Source organism: Pistacia vera, unplaced genomic scaffold, assembly GCF_008641045.1.
Source record: "Pistacia vera cultivar Batoury unplaced genomic scaffold, PisVer_v2 Contig412, whole genome shotgun sequence".
NCBI lineage: Eukaryota > Viridiplantae > Streptophyta > Magnoliopsida > Sapindales > Anacardiaceae > Pistacia > Pistacia vera.
Window position 1 is genome coordinate 893,956 of NW_022196238.1, and position 22,085 is coordinate 916,040.

Genomic DNA, 22,085 nt, shown 5'->3' on the forward strand with positions numbered 1-22,085 from the left:
CTTCCTAGTGTCTGATTTTGTTTTATTTTACCCTTCCATTTTTTCTTATTCTTAGACCCCTGCTGATACTGGTTAGTCTTTCCTGCTTGACTAGATTCTGGCCTACTTCTTACAAACAGATTGCTATCTGATCTTTTTTGGACCTTTAGCTCTAGTTCCCTAGCTTTGAGTCCTACAACAATCAAGTCTAAACTAGGCACAGTCCCTGAATACTGTAGAGCATTCTTTACTACTATGTATTCTTCGGTTAATGAATTCAATAAGATCATTGCTAAGCTGGTGTCCCCTAGTTCCTTATCAGCCCCTTTAAGGATGAGAATCATTTTTAAAAATTCATCTAGCTAGGTTGTCCTCAATCGACTTAGCACTATCCATTTTGTACGAAAATAGGGCACCCTTCAAAAAAGCTAGTTGGGTGCAGCTATAAAGAGTAAAAGGTTTCGAGTTTATCCTATAGGGCTAGAGGAGTTTCTAGCCCGTCTACCTTCCACAGGACATTGTCTGACAGATTCATCACTATGAGATTGTACGCTTCCTCGTTGATCTCATCCTTCTTCTTCAGTTTCTCTTTTGGCCATTTGGATGCGTTCTTTTCTAGGGCAATCCCACCTTGTTGTGAGAAAGTAACGCCTTCATCTTCTTCTTCCAACTCCCAAAATCAATCTTTCTATAGTATTAAGTGATTTCCAATCATGTGGTTGTCATATTTGTGTTTAAAAAATTGACTCTGTTTCAAGAAGCCCCAATTGAAACCCTAGACATAATTGACGGATGGATTCTTGAACGATTTGCTAAGACACGAACCTAAATCTTCAAAAAAACTTCCTTAATTGACGATTTGACAACTTGAATCTTTAACCCTAGGACTCTAGATCACCAAGGAAAGGCCAATGTGAAAAAACCCCAAATCTTCACAAACCCTAGTTCTTCCAGAAAACCCTAGATCACCTGTGAATCAACAAATCAATCAATCCTAATGTCTATTAGCTCTTATACCACTATTGTAACAAACCAATAAACACAATTCAACCAACAGATCACACAATCACAAGAAATCAAACCAACACACAAACAAGTTTTATCGTGGTTCACTTATCCATATTGGATAAGCCACGTCCACGTTGAGCTTCGGAAATGAGAGAGCTCACGACACTACTATTAGAACAAGATTCAAACAGTAACTAGTACAAATCAAGATCACACCCTACTGAGCTACATGAAAATCACTCAGTAACTAACCCTAAGGAAACTCACTAGGAGTCCTCAAAGCACAAGAGCAAAAGACTCTCCTAATTGACTAAACACTTAACCAATCTACTTAAGTTACAATGATTTCCCAAAATTTGTGTAAACCCTAACAAAGAACAGTATGAACCTTTCAAAGAGAAAAAAGCCAAATTGCGTAACCCCGATTTCAACTATTCATCCACTTATATACCGTTGACTCCTATGAAAATTCTCAGCTGTTGGACCTGAACTTGTTCAATGGCCAGGATTCAACTCATGTTGTCTCAAAACGCAGCGTTTCATTTAAGCCTCAAAGTGATGTCGTTTTAGTCTTCACTTCAACAAATTGTTAATATCATTCTTAGTAATTATATCTTATAAGAGAATATATGTATTTTTCTTTTCTTTTTAACTAATTTGATATTTTACTCCCCTAAATAAGTTTAGAGATGAGCCATTATTTGTGACTACATGATATCGTGTCAACAAACTGTTTGTGTTCAGCTTTGGTATAATGTCATCGTTGAATTTTATTTAACATCTCTACCAAACTTTCATTAATGGCTATTTCTTTAAGTGTTTTTTTTTTTTTAAATCAACTGAAAAAAAAAAATTAATTAGTATGCAAAGTTAAATTGGAGTAGAAGTCAATGACTTGTAATTAAACCTACGCCTTTGTTCATGAAAAAATTAGAAGCACTCTTGTTAGTTAACATTTACTTATATTAATACATACAATTTATTTATTTACTATTACTAATAAAATAAAATATAAAAAAATATTTAAATACTAATTTGAACTCATATTTAAATATTAAATATCCATAGTAAATATAAAAAATGTTATGTTTTTTATAGTTTGGATATAAAAATTAAATTTATTTATTTAAATTTTTAATTAAACGTTTAATAAAATTTAAAAGTTTTTTAATATATATAATTATGTTCAGTGTCACATCTTAAAACATAAATGTTATTATTAGAGGAATAGGGGTATAATAGTCAAATCAAGTTGTAATATTGTAATTACTTTATTTTATTAGTTAAGGCTACTGCACTCTAGCTCAGACAAGCTTAGTTGACTAAGTTTGTATATAAAGGAAAACAGTGCATTCAATAAAGTGAGTGAGTATTTTTTCCCCAAAACTCATCTCTGCGTCAATATTAGTTTCTGCAATATGGTATCAGAGTAGCGAAAATCTTCGCTTCTTGATCAGTAAATCAAGCCGATTAAATCTTCTTTTGTGGTTCAAGAGAGTGCGATAAGGCTTAACATTCTTCGAATTATTCTTTTCGATTTCAATTTCCAGTTTTTCTTTCAGTTTGATCAAAGCCCTAATTCTTGATTCTAGAAGCTGTCATGGCAAATCTGACAGAGGAAGTAGTGGTTCCATCAATTGATTCCAACTCACCGCTCTATGTACATCCATCAGATACACCAGGTTCTGTCCTGGTTTCTGAGCAGCTCATCGGGATGGAAAATTACAATATCTGGAGTCGAGCAATGACGGTATCTCTTTGTGCCAAGAACAAATTAGGTTTTGTTAATGGCACATGCACCAAATCATCGATACACTCTGGCTTGATTCTACAGTGGGAGAGGTGCAATTCATTGGTTCTTGCCTGGATCTTCAATTCGGTTTCTAAGGAAATCTTTAATGGAATTATTTACTCGACAAGTGCTGCTCAGGTATGGCAGGATTTGAATGAGCAGTATCACAAAATGAGTGGAACTAGAGTTTATGGTCTTCATCGGGAAATTGCTAACCTAACACAAGGAGCCAATACTGTGGCTATCTACTACAATAAGCTCAAATCGTTGTGGGATGAGCTTGACTCTTTGGTTAGTCTTCCTGTACCTGATAGTGTTTCGGCTAAAGCTTATCTAGAACACTTGAACCAACAGAAGTTGTTGCAATTCCTAATGGGATTGAATGAGTCTTACTCCATGGTTCGAAGTCAAATCTTGCTTATGAATTCCTTACCGAGTGTTAAACAGGCTTACTCAGTAGTAAATCAAGACGAGAGCCAGAAAGTTTTGGCTGGAATGACTCTGAATTCAGAAGTGACTACTGCACTTTATGCCAATCATACTGGAAGTGGCAAGAATCAGAGTCAGGGGCAAAAATATAAGGGAAAAAAACCGTACATTGAGTGTGAGTTTTGTCATATTCCTGGACACAAACGGGAGAATTGCTACAAGTTGAATGGGTATCCACCTGATTTCCAGTTCACAAAGGGGAAGAATTCTAAGTCAAAAGCTTCTGCTAATCAAGTTCAGTCTTTGGAGTCAGCGGATGTTGTCAATTCTGGAAACTCTGGGTCAGTCATTGGTCCAGTTCTGACTACAGACCAGTATAGTCAACTACTCCAGCTACTAGGCAAAGAAAATGTTTCTCCTCCTGCTGCTAATCTTGCAGGTAATCCTGTTGCCTTGTTCTCTTATTTTGATAATGATAATTGGATCATTGACACTGGAGCGACTGATCACATGACTTTTAATCAGTCTATTTTGAAGTTTCCTTATGCAGTTGAACCATCCTCTAGATACCTTGTTAGTTTACCAAATGGAACAAAAACCTATGTTAGGAATGTAGGATCTGTTATGCTGGACAGTAACATACACTTGTCAAACATTTTACATGTCCCAGATTTTCATCACAATTTACTTTCAGTTTCGAAACTTACTGCTTCTAACAATTGTTTTGTCACTTTCTATCCTGATTTTTGCCTCATTCAGGATCTTTGCAATGGCAAATTGAAGGGGATTGGTAAGCATAGTCAAGGTCTTTACTTTTATGATCCAAAGTTCAAAATTTCATCTGTTGTATCAGCCTTAGGACAAATCAATAAGTCTGTTTGTAGTAATACGCATTTATCACAAGTTGTATCTTTTAGCTCACATATGAATAAAATACCTATTTCGTTTGTGTCAAATTCTGTCTCTCACTATTTTGCACTATGGCATCAAAGGTTAGGGCATGTCTCTTATGCAACTTTGCCTCTCATTCATCCTAAATTGTCTAATTCTAATGTGCAAACTAAACATCCTGCCTTGCATTGTCCTATTTGCCCTTTGGCCAAACAGACCAGGATACCGTTTCCACACAGTATATCCCACACACAGCATAACTTTGATTTGTTGCATATGGATGTCTGGGGCCCATACAAAACTCCCACTCATGGTAATGCCCGATATTTCCTTACCATAGTTGATGACCACTCTAGGGTGACTTGGTTGTTTCTCATACAATTCAAGTCTGAAACTTTTTCTACCATAAAACACTTCCTTAAAATGGTCCATACACAGTATCACTTGATTCCCAAATGCATTAGGACTGATAATGGTTTAGAGTTCTTCAACAAAGATTGTCATGGTCTATTGAGTAGCCAGGGAATTATTCATCAAAGCTCCTGTGCTTATTCCCCTCAACAAAATGGTATTGTTGAGAGGAAACACAGGCACATATTAGAAGTTGCTAGAGCTTTAAAAATTCAGTCTAATATACCTACTCATTTTTGGGGCTATTGTGTGCAAACTGCTGTGTATATAATCAATAGACTTCCCACAGTTGTTCTTAAAGGTCTTTCTCCTTTTGAAACATTCTTTGATAAACCTCCTTCCTTGGATCATTTAAAGGTTTTTGGATCTTTAGCCTATGCTACATTTCTTCCTTCAAAAGACAAGTTGCATCCTAGAGCTATTCCATCAGTTTTCTTGGGTTATTCTCTCACACAAAAAGGATATATTCTTTACAACTTATCTTCACATTCTGTCTTTGTAACCAGGGATGCTGTTTTCTATGAAAACATTTTTCCTTTTGCCTTGTCTAAGCCATCCCAGGTTCCTTTTCCCATTAATTCAGATTTTCTTGATTTAGACTCAACACATTCACCTTCTACAGAACCTTATTCACCTACTGTCCAGCGTCCAGATTCTACAGCTCCTATTATTCCATTTTCTTCCCTTGATTCAACCACCTCAGGTTCTTCCTCTTCACCTGAAATTTCTACTGCTTCACCTCCTATCCTTCGAAAATCCAACAGACACACACAACCTCCCATATGGACACAAGACTTTATTTGTCCTACACTTAAACATAATCCTACAGCCAATTTTTCCAAGTATCCTATCACCAATTTTGTCTCCTATGATAATGTCTCCTATTCATACAAAGCTTTTTTGTCCAATCTATCTTTGGTTGAACCCACCAGTTTTCTTCAAGCTTCTAAGGATCAGAATTGGATAGATGCTATGAAGAAAGAAATCCAAGCCTTAGAGCACAACCATACCTGGTCTTTAATACCTTTGCCTCCTGGCAAGGTTCCCATTGGTTGTAAATGGGTGTATAAACTTAAGTATAAGGCTGATGGTACTTTGGACAGATATAAGGCTCGTTTGGTTGCCAAAGGGTACACACAACAAGCTGGGATTGATTATGAGGAGACCTTTTCTCCAGTTGTGAAAATGGTCACTGTTAGGACAGTTTTGGCCTTAGCTTCAATGCATAATTGGCCGCTTTATCAGCTTGATGTCGATAATGCTTTCTTGCAAGGGGATTTGCAAGAGGAGATTTATATGACATTGCCTCAAGGATTTCCGAAGCAAAGGGGGAAGGATCTTGTGTGTAGGCTTCATAAATCTCTTTATGGGTTGAAACAAGCTTCTAGAGCTTGGAATTACAAGTTAACCACAGCTCTTTTGGATGGTGGATTCCAACATTTAGGTACTAATTGGATGGCGATACATGACAAATTGTACTAATAAAAGGACATCAGAAAATGACCTATTTTCAATATGTTTATGGTACTATACGTTTTTCATATGCTAATTTCAAATTAATGCAATATCTAACCTATTTTCAATGCTTCTGAATTCATTTATTCAGAAGCTAAAAATCTTGCAGAAATATTGATGTATTGTATTGTGAAACAGTGGCAAGAAATCAGAGAAGCTGTAAAGGAGTGAAAGAAAAATTGGATTTTACTTCTTCTTCTTCTTCTTCTTCTTAACTGAACTAGCTGACAAGGGAATAACTTCTCCCTTTTTATACAACACGAACTAACAAATCAGACTACCATTCTTTGTATAATAAAACGACACCGCTTCAAACCAGACTGCTATTCTTTGTATGATAAAACGACACTGCTTCGCCAAAGTTCAATTTGCTCCTACTACTTGACACTTTTGCATTTACGTCCTTTTTGTTCAACACTTCCCCTCAAACCGAACTGGGGACATTTGGTCTTTACACTTTTTGCATCTTAATTGCTTTTGGTTAACTCTTCGATCCCCTCAAACCAGACTAGGGACACCGGGACTTTGCACTTATTTATCTTCATTGCTTTTGGTCAACACTTCCCCTCAAACCAAATTGGGGACATTTGGACTTTACACTTTTGCATCTTCATTGCTTTTGGTTAACTCATCCCCTCAAACCAAAATGGGTGTTGGGGGATTTAATTAGATACTAGCAAATCCTAAATCACTGAAAGCGAAAATAATGCGAACAAATGACACAAAATAACCACATACACAAACATAAGATTTATAGTGGTTCACTCTCTGTATGAAAGCTACGTCCACTTTGCCGCTTCGGAATTTCACTACGAAGAAGAAGAAAATTACAAGAATCTCTCAAGCCTCACAAATTGGCTCACTCAATAAATCATATTTGGCGGCTCTCACTCTCTAATTGTGGCTTTGCCTTTTATTCAATTTATGATGTCTAACTCTAGCACTTAACCCTTTTTTATAGGTAATACATGGGACTAGGGATGGGCACGAGTCAGGGCCGGGGACCCCTATCTCCGACCCCAGCCTGAAAGCTCAAGGGGACTCCCCAGTCCCGGTCTCGGTCTCGGCCCGTAGCCCAAACAGGGAATTCGAGGAATCTCCGAATTTGGGGGTTTTGCATTATAATTCTTCTTTTTAATTTATAATGATTGAAAAAAATATATAATGATTTATTATCAAAATATGAAAATTATAATTATGATACATTATACATATATGTAGATATATCATATATTAATGGTATAATATTATGTATTATTGTATTAACATATGATATTATGATATTATGATTACAGATAATAGCTTATTATGTAAAATGTATAATGTATAATTTTTGTTTTATAGCATATTATGTATAACGTATAATATATAATATATTATTATAAATTCAAAATAAATTTTACCATGTATATTATAATGTCTCATTAATATTCTAAATAATAGATAACATTATTCATAATGTATTACATATGATACATTATACACATATATTATAATAAATTCTAAATAAATAACTACCATATATATTATAATAAATTATAAATAAATTGCTACCATAATATAACAAGGGCAATTAGATGATTGAATTGAAATAATGATTCAATGAGAGACAAAAAAAATTATAATGATTTATTGATTTATTATAATCAATCAAAATATCAAATATACATTATACAATGTATAATGTATAATGTCTAATGTATAACTTTTCTTTCATAACATTAATATATTATGTATGATGTATGATATATATATATATATTCTCGTCCTTGGCCCGTCCCCGAATTCGGGGACCAATCTTCGGCCTAGGCCCGACCCAAACCTGGAATAATTCGGGGAAACTCTAGCCCTTTTGGGACTGGTCCCCGCGGTGGCGAGTATTATGCCCATCCCTACATGGGACACTATTCCTAATAAGACTTAAAAGTCAAATCCTATAGCCTAATAGGAATTTTATTTTAATTCCTAATACAATTATAATACTATTCTTAATTGTATTCCTGAACGAAAACAATTCTACATAAACACAAATTAGGAAAACTTATGTCCTAATCCAACTCTAATTTGGATTGAATTTGGCTTCACAATCTCAACACTAAGGACACCTGGACTTTACACTTTTGCATCTTCATTGCTTTTGGTTAACTCTTCCCCTCAAACCAAACTCGGAACACTTGGACTTGCCTGTAAGATTCTTGACTTAGTTTATAGAAGCTTTGATTCTGCAGTAATTCAGGAACTTTTGCAAAGGAGAATTAGTTCCTTGCATCAAATGCAGTACACCAATGTTTTCTATAGCTTTGCAGTATGCCATTAAAAAAAAAAAAAAACTGAGAGCATCCAGCTGAAAACAATGCTAATTGAAGAATCTAATTGAAGGGACTCTTTACAATAGTGGAGTAAGATTAGCCTTTTTTTTTTTTTTTTGCTTCTGAAGCATAATAAATATCTCGTATAATTTGAATGATATTTTTCTGCAATTTTATCTCTAATGAAGGGGAAATAAAAGTAGTGTTTGATCCTGTATGTAGTGTTCTGTTTTGAAAACATAAAAAAGATCTTTGATTTTGTTTTAAGAAAAATTGAAAATGCATTCATTGTAAATTTTATCTCTAGGTAAATGAATTGGTGTCTGCATATGTGTGTGGGGGTGGCTGAATTGGTTTCTGCATATACTTGTGTGAATTTGTGTCTGTATATGGTGTCTATGTGGGAGATAATAACAATTTTATCCTTGAGGTTTAGTATAAGTAACACTTTAATCTTGTAAAAAAATTTAGTCATGTTTTGGTGAATGTGAATAACAATTTAGTCTAGAGGTTTTCTAATGGTAAGGACCAAAATATTACTGAGAAGGACTAAAAAGTAGGCATGGCAATGTTCCCCAAGATTTCGGGGACCCGTCCCATCCCGCCCCATATAGGGCGGGAAAGCCCCGGTTTTTTTGGGGATAGGGGCGGGGGTGGGGGGTGTTTTAATCCCCGTCCTCGGGGATGGGGCAGGGGCGGGTGATACCTCTCCCCCGGTCCGTCCCGTATATAATATATAAAATTAAAAAAATGTATATATATATTTACTTTTCACTAATATCCCTATATTTCACCTAATTACACAATTATCCTACCTATATAAACTCATATTTTCCTAATTTCCCTCACCCTAAACAATTGAACAAGAACAAACCCTGACCTATATTTATGTATAATTAATTATGTTTAAATGATTAATTTAAGTGTTTGTCATGTAGACGAGAATTAACTATTGTGTTTGATAATGCTCAAATTAATTTATGTTTATATAAAATTAACGGGACAGGGATGAGCCTCCAACATCCCCCTTTGAGGCGGGGAAGGGGAATTCCTATTATCCCCGTAACGGGGATGGGGCGGGGGTGGGGAATGATTTTGAGGGTGGGGATGGGTACGGTGAATGAGATCCCCGCCCCATTGCCATGCCTACTAAAAAGGTTCTACAAAACTCAAGTGTTACGCCAAACCTCTGGTGAAAATTGTTCTTTCCTATCATACGTTTGTGAATTGGTGTCTGTATATGGTTAATGAACATGGGATGATATGATAAGTGACATAAATAATTATATCACACTGATTTCTGATTTGCAATTACAATAAACACCACGCAACATAAATAGTAGTGGTCACACTCATTTCTAAAATCTCTTAACATTATTTCTACTTGCGCTTAGTGAATACTGAATCTTATTATGAACCTTCTGGTAATCTGAGCATAATCTAGAGAGGATACCAATGTATCCACCTTTGAAACATCTCATAACCTTCTCTGCGATAATATTCTAGAGCTGGATGACCTGCACCCTATACCAAATAAGACAACTCATGTAAGACTTGTTTCTTTAATATACATCTATAAAATATTCCAAGAAATTGGTGCTAATCTTACAATCATATACAAGATTGTATCTATATATAGTATATGATTGTATCTTACTTGCCTTGACAGTGGCGTAAGTCAAACGATATCCATGTTCTGAATATTTTTGTGTGTATCTACATTGAAAAAACATCATAAATTAGAGAGGAAGATTCTTTTAAAAGTAATATATATTCAACCAAAGAGAAAGTACGTCGATCGTTAACAGAATGTTAGAGATTGCCCACCCTGCAACTTGGCCGTCAACGAACCATGGGCGCCAGTCATTTACAATGGTCAAGTTAAGCGACTTTATCCATTGTTCGGTACCCAGAAGGGGAACAACCATGTCATGATCTCCACTGAGGGAAAACAACTTATATAGTTAATGAATTGCTTCAAGTGTGTGTACCTACTTTGAGAAAACACAATATAGTTGATTACCAACAGCGCTCATCATAGGGCACAAATGGAGTTTGTTCAGATCAGTTAATTTATTATATCAGTGAAGTAGTAATATTTTAATGTTGATCAGTTACTCAGTATTGGAATTACCATTCATGAGAACTTGCAAGCCGTATCGACTGAGATACCGATTATATCAACCACGCTCAAGATATCCTTGGTGTATGATATGCTCTTGTTGCATCGCGGCCAATCGATACAAATCCCTGTTGCCATCATAAAGGAAAATCCTGGTGTTATATTTTTAATTTGCACCCTCTAGCTTCCTCTGCTGATTTGAGCTCTTTATCCATATTCCTTGATTTTAACAATTTTCTATTTTAACAATTCTTGACATAAAGAGTTATTGGTCTGAATTTTACAAAAAGAAAAACAGAGCAAATGTCCAATTTAAAATTTCTATTGAATTTCTTGACATTACAATTGCATGTTTTAATCACTAACCTTTCTAATGTGTAAAGCATCTTGGACTTGAGCATCATTTGCCCACATGTAGGAAAGCGCATAATTAAAGTTCTGAAAAAAAGGGATCGATTAATATGGGCGTATGTAAGAGGATTTGTATGTTCTTATATGATTATCAGGGTTAAGGGTTGGTTTACCCGACACCATAGTTCAGGGATTCTTGGAGGTGAAAGGATGAAACTTGTAGAATTTTCTTGTAGAGACCTGTGAGGCATTTCTGCTTCGTTCATTGTGGAGATGCATAAGTACACTTGGTTCCAGGATATGACTCCGATATATGTCTTTGATGCACTGCAATTTCAAAAAAATAAATAAAACAATTTAGTCCTTGGAAGTTTGAAGGAAATTTTTGAATGCGATTAACTATAAAATCTCACGTTTTTGTAAGTTTGAAGAGCAGCTACACACCTCGTATTGGAGACGTCTACAACATGATATTCCCTTGCAGCTTGTTTTGAGTTCCTACAGGAAGACATCAGACACTTTGAATGAGAACTATAAATTAAAACGAATTTATGCTGTAAATATTGTGAAATATACATAGGATTATTTATCAATTAATTAAGCACCTGATAGAGTTCATCGATAGGAGTGCCATACGATGAGCAAATATTATTTTTGAATTCTCATCAATAATAGATGTTGTGGGCTCCCCATAATATCCCTACACTCATTCAGAATACGTTACGCGGATCTGCTATAATTAAATTTCAAGAAGAGTAATATATACAAAGTCTTATTATTAATAACATACTTTGAGATTCATACGTAGATTGGTATCAGGTCCATTTTCTGCTAATAAATCAAAGTAATTAAAGAAGGGATCTATAGTGTTTCCATCAATGCACATATCGTGTCTGAATAAGAGTTAACTGACCGTCTATTATCTTTTTGGTGATTTGGGGAACTACCATGCCTGAATAAGAATCACCACCAATGTATAGCTCAACTTGGAGATACTGTGGGTGTTTAAGTAACCACTGCAATATAATTTTCGAAAGAAATTCAAAGCACATTCATCAAAATAATTTATAAGGGTTTATTTAATTAATTAACTCACCTTTTTAAGAAACTGATAGGATTGCTCAGCTGATTTAGAGTCTGAGGTGGGCCAGCCTTCTGGGGTTCTAGCATAAGAGAAACCTGTGCCTACAGGTGCATCTAGAAAGATAATGCTGGCTGTCTGGAGAAATAATTATCATCTTTTAGAGATCTTCTATATTCATATACATTAATGTTTACATAAAAGTAAGTAAAATTTGTTTGTGTGTACACCAGTAGGCTCAGTACCTTAGTCCATGCATATGGATAATACTTAAGTCTTGGTAAGCCACCCGTATACTTCTGGATATCAAACTCCAATGGACCTGCACAAATTGAAACAGAAATCCTGAAATTATATATATATATATATATATTGAAACAGAAATCCGAATGTCCTGTATCTAAAATTTGGACAAGTTTCATGCCGCCAAGAAACTACTACAAGGTTCTTGTGAAAGACTGTTTGCCCTTGTGGTATTCAAAATGATTAGATACCCCTTTATGCATGACTAACTATTGTTATGGAAACAAAGTGTTACTTAAAGATGAGACAGAATACCAATTTCATAGATGAGTCCATAAAAGGAAGAACAGCCAGGGCCTCCTGCCAGCCAAAGAATTAGAGGATCCTCTTCAATGTCACCTTGCGACTCGATGAAGTAGTAGAATAACTCGGAGTCTCCTACACTTTCGTACCTATTCAGCATTACACCCATATATTAAAATCAAATTTCACTCCCGAGATTGACAGGGCTTTAGTGTAATTTCACGTTTTCTTTTTTTAAATTAAAAACAATTCATTAAACTCTATATATATACATATTTGTATATATACATATATACATACATACATACATATATGTATACATACACAAAAAAACAAAGTCAACAACAAAAATAACAAATCAAATTGTTTACTGCATATGGTCATCAATGATATGCTCGTAAGCAAAAGGGAAGAAAAAACTTAAAACAGCTTACCCTGTTTCGAGCTTGAATGGAAGTTGACCCTCATAGCCTGGAAGATATTTAACAATTGAGCCGGAGAAGACGGTCGATGCCGACAGTTTAAGCAGAAGAATCAGAATAAAATATATCCACCTCAACCTCAGAGGACTAATAAAACGGATATGCATATTGTTCATGCAGCTGTTTCTTCACCAAAAGATTTGTTAATAACAGGAATGAAGCGTGTGAAGATTAAAAGAAGAAAAGAGCAAAAACTGGATCTGATTTGTATTAATTGAATGAATCTGAAAACAATCAAAAACTCTCTTATATACAGAGGAGAGAAGACACGAAGGAGAAGAGAATTAGCAAAGTAATACAGTAGCTCGTTTGAGCTCAAGTGTTAACTAAAAACTAATTCAAAACGACAGCATATTGGAAAGCTTCTGCGTGGCCCTTTATGTTTTGCCAAACTACAATCTGCACCCTTTGTATCATATGGTTAACAAACCGGAGTAGCTTTCATGCCGACATGCGACTTAGATATTTCATTTATTCTTCCATCGCTGACAACCATCATAATTGAGGGACCCTTGCTTATAACTGTCGTATTTAAAATGTTTATTTTGTGTGGTAAATCCAATGAGCATAAATTTCCGAAACTAACACCAGCACCCCTAAATCTATACTATTGGAATTATACAAATACAAATTCACGTTGGTAGGTTTGAATGGTAGAGCTGTTAACAAATGAAAGGAGGATCTTGTAGTTGAAGGCCTCTTGTTAGTTAACATTTACTTATATTAATATATAAAATTTATATATTTACTATTACTAATAAAATAAAATATAAAAAATATTTAAATACTAATTTGAACTCATATCTAAATATTAAATAAGTTAACACTAAAATTAATCTTAAATTATAACAAGTTATGATTAATTATCCATAGTAAATATAAAAAATGTTATGTTTTTTATAGTTTGGATATAAAAATTAAATTTATTTATTTAAAATTTTAATTAAACCTTTAACATAATTTAAAAGTTTTTTTAATAAATATAATTATGTTCAGTGTCACATCGTAAAACATAAGTGTGTATGTTGTTAGATTTTTCTTCCAAATCCATTAAGTGTCAAACTTTGAACATTAGTTAAGGTTCTTTTCACCTACAGAATCACGCAAACTTAAGGGTAAATCAAATTTTTACCCCGGAGTTTTAGTAACTCTAAAACCCCCAAGTTTCTGAAACTAACACTAGTACCCCCTAAATCTGATTTATATTTGATTTTTTTCTTAAAAAAAAAAAACAACCAACATCAAAACCAATGAACCATATACTACTTTCTCCTCTCCATAGTCACATTGAGGGTTATGTTGTTAGTTTCCTAAACCTCGCGAGATTGACAGTAAAACATAGAGGTGGCAAAAAAATACCCTGCAAATTTATAGGGCAGTGGATTGAAAAGAGGATAATGTATTGTTGACATGAAGTTTGAATGGTAGAGCTCTCAATAAATGAGCGGTGGTCCATAGGGTTGGAAAAAACCGGTTTATTTTTCTTAGAATTTTTCGGATTGGAGGTTGAGATGGTGAAACCAAAGACCATAAGATTTGTTCGGATTGGAGGTTGAGTGGTAGGTTGAGATGGTAAAACCGTGGTTGATGGTGCTTATACAGATGGCTTATGGTTTTGATGATGAAGTTTTATTTGGAGTATAGAACATTGGAACTGAAGTTGCAGTGAAGAAAAAGATAGAAATGGTGGATGCGTATGTGACTATTTGCAGAGAGAGTGAGAAAGTTAATAAAAGAGAAAGTTTGAAAATGACAGGAGAGAGACGTATTTACTAAAAGTGAAAGATGAAGATTGAAGAGATCGAGAGAGAGAGAGAGAGAGAGGCATTTAATAAAAGAGAAAATGTAGAAATCGAGAAAGAGAGAGGCATTTAATAAGAGAAAAAAAATGTAGAAATCGAGAAAGAGAGGGTGGTATAATACGGAGAAAGAGAGAAGGATTTAATGGAAGAATTTTTTTAAAAATCGGTTTAAGAATTCGGTTTCGGTTAATCGGTTTATGTTTTTAAAAAAATCAAAATGGAATCGGATATTTGGTTTACCTATTATTGTAAACCGAAACCGAACCAATTTTATGAAAAATTGGTTCACAATTTTATATTTTTGAGAAAAATTTTTTGAAAAAAATTAAAAAAAAAGTTGAATTGGATGGGTATTACGATGTAAGATTTACAAATTATAAAATACCTCCTATGTTTATTCTTTTACAAAACACCCCTTATAATAAAATATTAAAAGTTAATAAAAACACTCCCAATCCACCCTCAAATACGGATAGTCGGCCACCACCGTCGGAAGGTGGTCGGAGTCGCCGTAACAAAAATATTAAAAATATTTATGGGTATTTAATTGAATTAACAAATTCAAAGGGTTTAAAAAATGTTGAATAAAGTTGAATAATATTATGAGTTTTTGGGTATTTTACTGTTTAATTTTTTTAAGAATACTAAAAATAGTGGCTTCGTTTGGTTGGATTTTGAGAATACTACTTTTAGTATTTCCAAAAAAGTTAAACAGTAAAATACCCAAAAACTCACAATATTATTCAATTTTATTCAATATTTTTTAAACCCCCTAAATTTGTTAATTCAATTAAATACCCCTAAATATTTTTAATGTTTTTGTTACGGCGACTCCGGCCACCCTCCGACGGTGGTGGCCGGCTGTCCGTATTTGAGGGTGGATTGGGGGTGTTTTTGTTAACTTTTAATGTTTTATTATAAGGGGTGTTTTGTAAAAAAATAAACATAGGGGGTATTTTATTAATTTATAAATCCTACATCGTAATACCCGCCCAATTCAACTTTTTTTTAACTTTTTTCAAAAAACTTTTCCCAAAAACACAAAATTGTGAACCAAACGGAGCCAGTATTCTTAAAATCCAACCAAACAAAGCCCTAATATTTGGTTTGATTTCTTGGTTCGGTTCAGTTTAATAATTGAAGGTGAAACGGAGCATGTCGGTTTGATTATTAAGTAAATAGGGAGTTTTCCATTTCTAATTTTGGAAGTGATGGTAAAATATTATGGACCACCGTCCTATCATGCTATGCCAAACCGACAACTCTCAAAGTTGTTGTCATGTCAACTATGGGAAACCCACACATATCAAACTGTACCTCTTTCTCTTTGTTTGTCCAAATTTGGACTTATTACTATTTTTAGTTTGTGTTTCCTTGCAAAACTTGGCGAAAGCTACTTATGAGTTTGACAGGAAGGAAACCAAGTTGCAAGAAAGATCTTTCCAAGATGAAAGGCTGGGAGGACTTGGACAACGATAGTGGCTGTGACTATAAAATGACTTGTATCTAACCAAATTGTACATTTTTCATATGCAGTATCTAACCTATTTTCAATGCTTCTGAATACATTTATTCTGAACCTAAAAGTCTTGCAGAAATATTGATAGTATCAAACTGTCATAATAAATATCTCATATGGGCCTCCTTCAGAGCTTCCAAGGCCGAATCTAGCTTTTAAAGCCCTTGTCGGTTTTGTGAGGAGTTTCTAGCCTCTAGGGAACTTGGAAGGCCTCTTATAGTTGCTATGAGGCCTCCGCGGCCTCAAGTGGCTCCACGGAAACCGTTAGCACAAGTTTGGTGGCAACTGTGGGAGGGAAGGGTAAAAATGTAATTTACTGACCTAACAAAATTTTTTCAACGAAATAGGAGCTAAGCTCCTGTTTTCAGTACTTGTGGGTGCTGAAGGCAGTGATTATAAATAATATGGGTAAAATAGCTATTTCAATGGTTAACTTTGTTAGAATCATAAATCAAAGAGTAATACTATACTTACAACCCAATCTCATAAACTTTCTCTCATAATCTCGACATGATAGCTCGCAATTAATCAGTTCGTAAATAGGTCCCGCCTATTCACTATGAATTTTGTCTGCCTAATTGCTAGTTGATACGTCGAGGTTGTGAGAAAAAATTTATAAGGTTGGATTGTAAGCCGATCTTTATTGTAAATCAAATAAACAAAGATTAACGTACATTAGGATTAATATTGATAGTGGGAAATAGATAGGGGGTCAAAGTAATTCAGCCATTTTTTTTTTTTTTTTAATTGCATTTATAATCACAAGCAAGCAGATTCCTTGATTTGGAAAACAGGAAAAGAGAACTATGATGAATTATTAAGAGAAGTTTCTGGTGAATTTCAATGAAGTTTGTGACAGTTTTCCAAATTACAGAAGGCTTTCTACCTTTCTTTTACTATTGTTTAACTTTGAGGTGGTAGTAGTATGTCATACAATTTGGTCATTTTATACAAAGGATGTTTATGCAAATCCATATATATAAAAAGAAGAGTTAAAATGGAGAGGAGGATCGAATCTGCACAACACATTTTTTTTTTTTTTTTTTTTCATTTAGAATCTCCATTAGGAATGAGACAACATGTACTACAAACTAATTCAAAATGATCCCTCAACAGTTCCCGCAATTCTCTTTCCTATCGAATCCAAAAAACAAAATTAATTCTCTCTGCATTTTTTTTTTTTTTTTTTTCATTTAGAATCTCCATTAGGAATGAGACAACATGTACTACAAACTAATTCAAAATGATCCCTCAACAGTTCCCGCAATTCTCTTTCCTATCGAATCCAAAAAACAAAATTAATTCTCTCTGCATAATCTAATTAGTAATTATGTTTATAGATAACAATTTCACATTTCAGACTATCTAGTACGAATTAATGAACCAGATTAACGAATTCTTATATAGAATTATAGAGAATAATCAATCCAAGAAACCCTTCAAACTCACTAAATCAGTTTCCTAAAAGAATTGAAATTGTTCCTTGGCAGCATAACTTCTGCTTCTAGCATACAACATATCTTCTTCAAAATAACAAGGCCTATCTTCATCAATTCTCCCAATCTTTCCAAGTCCAACACTTGTGTAACATCTTTTCACCGCCCCATAATTCTCCATTTTCTGTTGTCTCAACTCTTCTTCCCTCGCATTCAAATCCATCTGAGTCCCCATTTTTTTGGACACTACTGCTAGAAATTCTCTAAACTTATCATCGTTCCTCGACTTTGAATAATTGACACTAAAACTTCTGGGCAAACGAGAGACTTGAGCAGTGGGGCAGCCCACCACGCCGCCATAACCTACCTTACTAGCGCAATCCTCCATGCTCTTGACATAAAAGTCTCTAGCCTTGTGTAAAATCTTCCTTGGTTTTTCCATGTAGTGCCTCAACTTGCTTCGCATTTCGGCTTTGCTTCTCATGTTTGCACCTGCAATATTTTGTTGCAAGAGAATGCTATTAATACCCAAATACGGAAAAGAGAAGAAACAAGAGCTTGTTTTGAGTTTAAGAAAGAGATGATGGATATATAAATTAAGATAAGTTTATTTGGGTTTGACTAATTTAAGACTTGCATTTTGGAAATAGCATAAAGAGGCAAAATGATCTGCATAAAGGGTTAGAAATGGTTTCTAATAGGCAGATGTTGGAATTCCTTAATGCTGACCTTTTTATTTGTTCTAATGTTTGAATTTCCCAGTCTTGTTAGAATACTGGAAGTCATTTATATATGTTGGTCAATAATGACATAAGAAACAATTTTATCAATTGAACATTAATTTCTACATTCTACCATATTTACTTTCAAAAACTAAACTATATACTTGTATTTTTATTCCTCTGTAATTATGACAAATATTTTAAAAATATTTATGATGACCTCCTTCGATATTTCTTCAATACTAAAACTACCCCCTCTACCATAAGGAATTATTTTTTTGAATTTAAATTCGTCTTCAATAGGAAAATGGATACAACATCGCAACAATTATTTAGAGAAACCCTAAAGGATTGGCCTGACGGTTATAAAGGTTTATTCCATTGACTTTCTAGGTTCGCATCACTTTGGGGTCACTTACCATATCTGTGGCGTATTTGGAACATTGGGTTTGTACAGTGTTCAATAAGTTTTAAGGATTAGTTGGAGTATGCGCATACTAGTCTGAACACTCCGATCATAATAAAAAAAAAAAAAGGAAAAAAATTAGAGATAATAACCTATTCTTAACATGGTCATTCTCTCTCAAGCACAACGGATAGTATTCAAATAAATGAATTTATTAAAAAGGGTAGACGACTATTTTGGCTAAACATGTCTTGTTACTCCCAATATATACTATATACCTGGTGGGCATAATAATTATATAAGAGTTGTAAGCGGAAGTTTCGGATGAACATAAAAAAGAACTGGGAAAATCCAGACACAGCGGGTGAGTAACAAATTTCACCACTTCTAATTAAGTTTCCACATAAATATCTAGAAAGGATTTCAAAATCTGACACAGGAAAAAGCAAATGTCTATGCATAAAGTCGACTAATTTTTTTTTTTTTAATCAGGGTGTTCGGGTCAGTTTACGCGTACTTTAGCTAATTTTTCGAGACTTTGAATTATCGACCGAGTAAGAGTTTCAATGATTACTCCTATTAACAACCGATCTTTTGGATGATATTGGAACTTATGTAATCATTACCTCTCAAATAATTTTATGATGATGACCTAAGTAAATGGAATAAAATAGTCAGCTTAATGAGAGTATTAGATAATCATTTATACATCCTATATTATCTATATGTTTATTCAATAAGGTATGTCGTAAAAGAGAAGATTTTTGTATGCACGAGATCTGATTTAATTGTATCGGCGCACAAATTAGATCATAGACAGCATGGACTGCCCACATCCTAAACTTTCGCAGCTTAATTACCAGAAACCCTTTTCTTTGTTTTTGACCATCTGATTATCAAAATTGACGACGATCTTAAGACAAGAAACAGTCAATGCCTAATTCAAAAGGGTAATTTGACATCTAATGGTTAAATTATTCAATAAGCGTTTGTTCCCTCACATTATTTTTCAACTTTGGCCTGCTAACTAATGTCCTATTCATTTAATTATGTATTTTATTTGAAGCTTTCACTTGTCTTTTTCCCATTTGAAAAAGTCTGCACTGCTTTGCCGATCTTTTCAAACTATTTTGAAGCCACTTCCAAGAAATAAATCCTAAACAATACAACTAAAGCCTATATCTATATATATATATATATATCTGTCTACTCCCTTTGTCTCAAAACATGCAATCTTCTTCCTTCTTATTCACATTCTATCAATTTCTTCGCCATTAACGAGCTCTTTTTAAAGACATAAGCTGCAAAAATGAGAAGCAAAGCGAACAAGCGAAGCAAGTTCATGCTAGTAATCTTAGCGCCCGTTAAAATTCTTTCAAGAGCTAGAGATTTTTACGTCAAGGGCATGCAGGATTGCAATGGCAGGATAGTTAATTACAATGGCACGGTAGTCTGGCCCACAGCACAAGTTGTGCACTTGTCTAAGAGTTTGAGTGTCAACTCTTCCAAGCCGATTGATGATGAAGAATTCAGGGAGGTTTTACGAGCAGCGTCAAGAAAAAACATGCAGTTGAATCTGTATGGGCGTGCAGAGAGGACGAAGCAGAGTGGTGGGATGGGGAGGAGTTACAGTGTTAGTATGGGGAAGATGGGGAGAATTGATGAGGAAGGGCCATGTTCATTTGAGGAAGATGGTTCAAACTCAAAGGCAGATGTGTTGTATCCAAGAAGTAGAAGTTATGCTGTTAACAGAAGGAACTTCGTTCCCCATTAAAGTGGGAATAACTGGTGGATGTATTGGGAATGTTCCGTTTATTTTTTTCTCACTTTTTTGTTTCATTCTGATTCAGTAAGTATGAAACTGTAACATAGATTTAAGGGTCATTTCCTTTACTAGTTGCTATATTTTCCATTGTTCTTTAGTTAACCCCACTAAAAAATGTAATGAATATTATCCCGTTAGTTGAGAAGAATTTTCTCGATGAAAATATTTGTTATGGCTAAGAAATCAAAGGCTGACGTGGAATCGCGTGACGAAACATGGCCTGCTCCCGTCAGAACGGTAAGCGCACGTCAGGCCTGCCAAATGCCCTGGTGCTTCCACGTGTCCACTAACCTGCTCCAAATCGCGTGAAATCGGCTTGGAAAATGAGTAATGGGACGTAAAATCAGATTAGGTCCTGACAATCACACCAACCCAAGGATTTAGTGATGATTACGCACATTCAACTGGGTATAAGAAGAGGAAGATCCCTTCATTAAGGGGATTCGACAATTTTACATTTGTATTCTCTCTCTCTAAACAAAGCATTGTATAGACTATTCAATCATTTGTAATCAGTACGCTTTAGCGACCTGACCCACACTATCAATATCAATACAAATCAGTGGACGTAGGACTTGCTACCTTAGCATCCGAACCACTTTAAAAACTCTCATAGCATTTATTTCGTATTCATAATCCGTATTCACGTGCGTTCCTTGTCCAATCAACGTTGCGCACGTGACGATTGGTTGGTGCCAAAATCCCGCATCAACAGTTTGGCGCTAGAAGGAGGGCCCTGATTTAGTGTCTACCCTTCATCAGGAGAATCTTTGACCTGCTGGTCCTACAACAACAAATGGCTCACCAATCTGAGCTAGAGCAAGCTAATCAGCGTACTGAAGAAGCTCCAGTTTCGCAAAATGCTGCGGGGAATATCCCGGCAACTCCGCAACTCGACCCTGCCATCAGAAGCTACCTGGAGAGGTTCGACAATACTCTCCAGACGGTCAACCAGAGGCTAGACCGTTTGGACCGAGGCATGTCTTCTACGACAACCGGGGCGGTACAACCGCCAAAGACGCCTGCAGGTCACGCGAAAGCGCGGCAAAGGGCAATAGCCCGTGCCGCGAGCACTGTAGCGCGTAGGCGCAAGGGTAAGCAGGTGGCAAAAAGTAAGCCTACGGGCTCCCAAGGACCAGCGAACGCAAAAGGTGCCTCGAGCAGGGTATCGGCAAAGCTGAGACTCGGCGAGAAAGTGAATCCCGAGCTGTCCCATGCCACGTCGCAGGCAAACCCAAGTGAAAATGCTGGGCGCGATAATTCCTATCACCACCAGCAGAACGACTCCGATCGTTATCATGCGGGTGGCCCCCACACCTCGCGGGGCGATTCGTACCACCGCGAGGGTCGTGAAAATACCCCGCACAATCCACCGCCTTCACACGCCTCTAGTCAGTGTGTGTCGAGTGCGGCCGGAAATGTTGGCCGAGGCGAGGAGGAATCCGACTTCCGGACCTTC

General features: G+C 35.4%; 4 protein-coding genes and 1 long non-coding RNA gene across 7 annotated transcripts; 1 reads left to right on the forward strand and 4 right to left on the reverse strand.

Annotated features, from left to right (window-relative positions):
* Positions 1-9,540: 9,540 nt before the first annotated feature.
* LOC116142546 (putative serine carboxypeptidase-like 52) lies at positions 9,541-10,335 on the reverse strand. The gene is made up of 3 exons (XM_031427981.1): positions 10,162-10,335; positions 9,996-10,050; positions 9,541-9,858 (listed from the first exon to the last, which is right to left on the reverse strand). Exons 1-3 carry the CDS (start codon positions 10,260-10,262, stop codon positions 9,775-9,777), a joined length of 240 nt encoding a protein of 79 aa, XP_031283841.1. The 5' UTR covers positions 10,263-10,335; the 3' UTR covers positions 9,541-9,774.
* Positions 10,336-10,573: 238 nt separating this feature from the next.
* LOC116142547 lies at positions 10,574-11,306 on the reverse strand. 3 transcript variants are annotated; one of them, XR_004130003.1, is made up of 4 exons: positions 11,221-11,306; positions 10,981-11,134; positions 10,823-10,894; positions 10,574-10,584 (listed from the first exon to the last, which is right to left on the reverse strand). It is a non-coding gene; the product is annotated as an uncharacterized LOC116142547 (long non-coding RNA). The 3 variants fall into 3 exon arrangements; XR_004130004.1 differs by having other exon boundaries at positions 10,577-10,693; XR_004130005.1 differs by lacking the exon at positions 10,574-10,584 and adding an exon at positions 10,688-10,707.
* A 206-nt stretch (positions 11,307-11,512) lies between these two features.
* On the reverse strand, positions 11,513-13,215 carry LOC116142545 (serine carboxypeptidase-like 18). Its single transcript, XM_031427980.1, has 6 exons — positions 12,869-13,215; positions 12,447-12,583; positions 12,134-12,210; positions 11,904-12,026; positions 11,721-11,823; positions 11,513-11,635 (listed from the first exon to the last, which is right to left on the reverse strand). Exons 1-6 carry the CDS (start codon positions 13,030-13,032, stop codon positions 11,586-11,588), a joined length of 654 nt encoding a protein of 217 aa, XP_031283840.1. The 5' UTR covers positions 13,033-13,215; the 3' UTR covers positions 11,513-11,585.
* A 4,472-nt stretch (positions 13,216-17,687) lies between these two features.
* On the reverse strand, positions 17,688-18,174 carry LOC116142533. Its single transcript, XM_031427964.1, has one exon. The coding sequence runs from the start codon at positions 18,155-18,157 to the stop codon at positions 17,699-17,701; it is 459 nt and encodes a 152-aa protein (XP_031283824.1). The 5' UTR covers positions 18,158-18,174; the 3' UTR covers positions 17,688-17,698.
* A 1,936-nt stretch (positions 18,175-20,110) lies between these two features.
* LOC116142587 lies at positions 20,111-20,575 on the forward strand. The gene has a single exon (XM_031428019.1). It carries the CDS (start codon positions 20,111-20,113, stop codon positions 20,573-20,575), a length of 465 nt encoding a protein of 154 aa, XP_031283879.1.
* Positions 20,576-22,085: the final 1,510 nt, after the last annotated feature.

Excerpts from the sequence above, each read along its gene's own strand:
- LOC116142587 (XM_031428019.1), top strand. The coding sequence starts at position 20,111 with ATGAGAAGCAAAGCGAACAAGCGAAGCAAGTTCATGCTAGTAATCTTA.
- LOC116142546 (XM_031427981.1), bottom strand. The coding sequence starts at position 10,262 with ATGGTTGTTCCCCTTCTGGGTACCGAACAATGGATAAAGTCGCTTAAC. Across the intron at positions 10,051-10,161 it reads GTTGACGGCCAAGTTGCAGG|ATACACACAAAAATATTCAG; the intron begins GTGGGCAATCTC and ends TTTTCAATGTAG. Across the intron at positions 9,859-9,995 it reads TGACTTACGCCACTGTCAAG|GGTGCAGGTCATCCAGCTCT; the intron begins GCAAGTAAGATA and ends TATTTGGTATAG.
- LOC116142533 (XM_031427964.1), bottom strand. The coding sequence starts at position 18,157 with ATGAGAAGCAAAGCCGAAATGCGAAGCAAGTTGAGGCACTACATGGAA.
- LOC116142545 (XM_031427980.1), bottom strand. The coding sequence starts at position 13,032 with ATGAACAATATGCATATCCGTTTTATTAGTCCTCTGAGGTTGAGGTGG. Across the intron at positions 12,584-12,868 it reads CCATTCAAGCTCGAAACAGG|GTACGAAAGTGTAGGAGACT; the intron begins GTAAGCTGTTTT and ends AATGCTGAATAG. Across the intron at positions 11,824-11,903 it reads CCTATCAGTTTCTTAAAAAG|TGGTTACTTAAACACCCACA; the intron begins GTGAGTTAATTA and ends ATTATATTGCAG.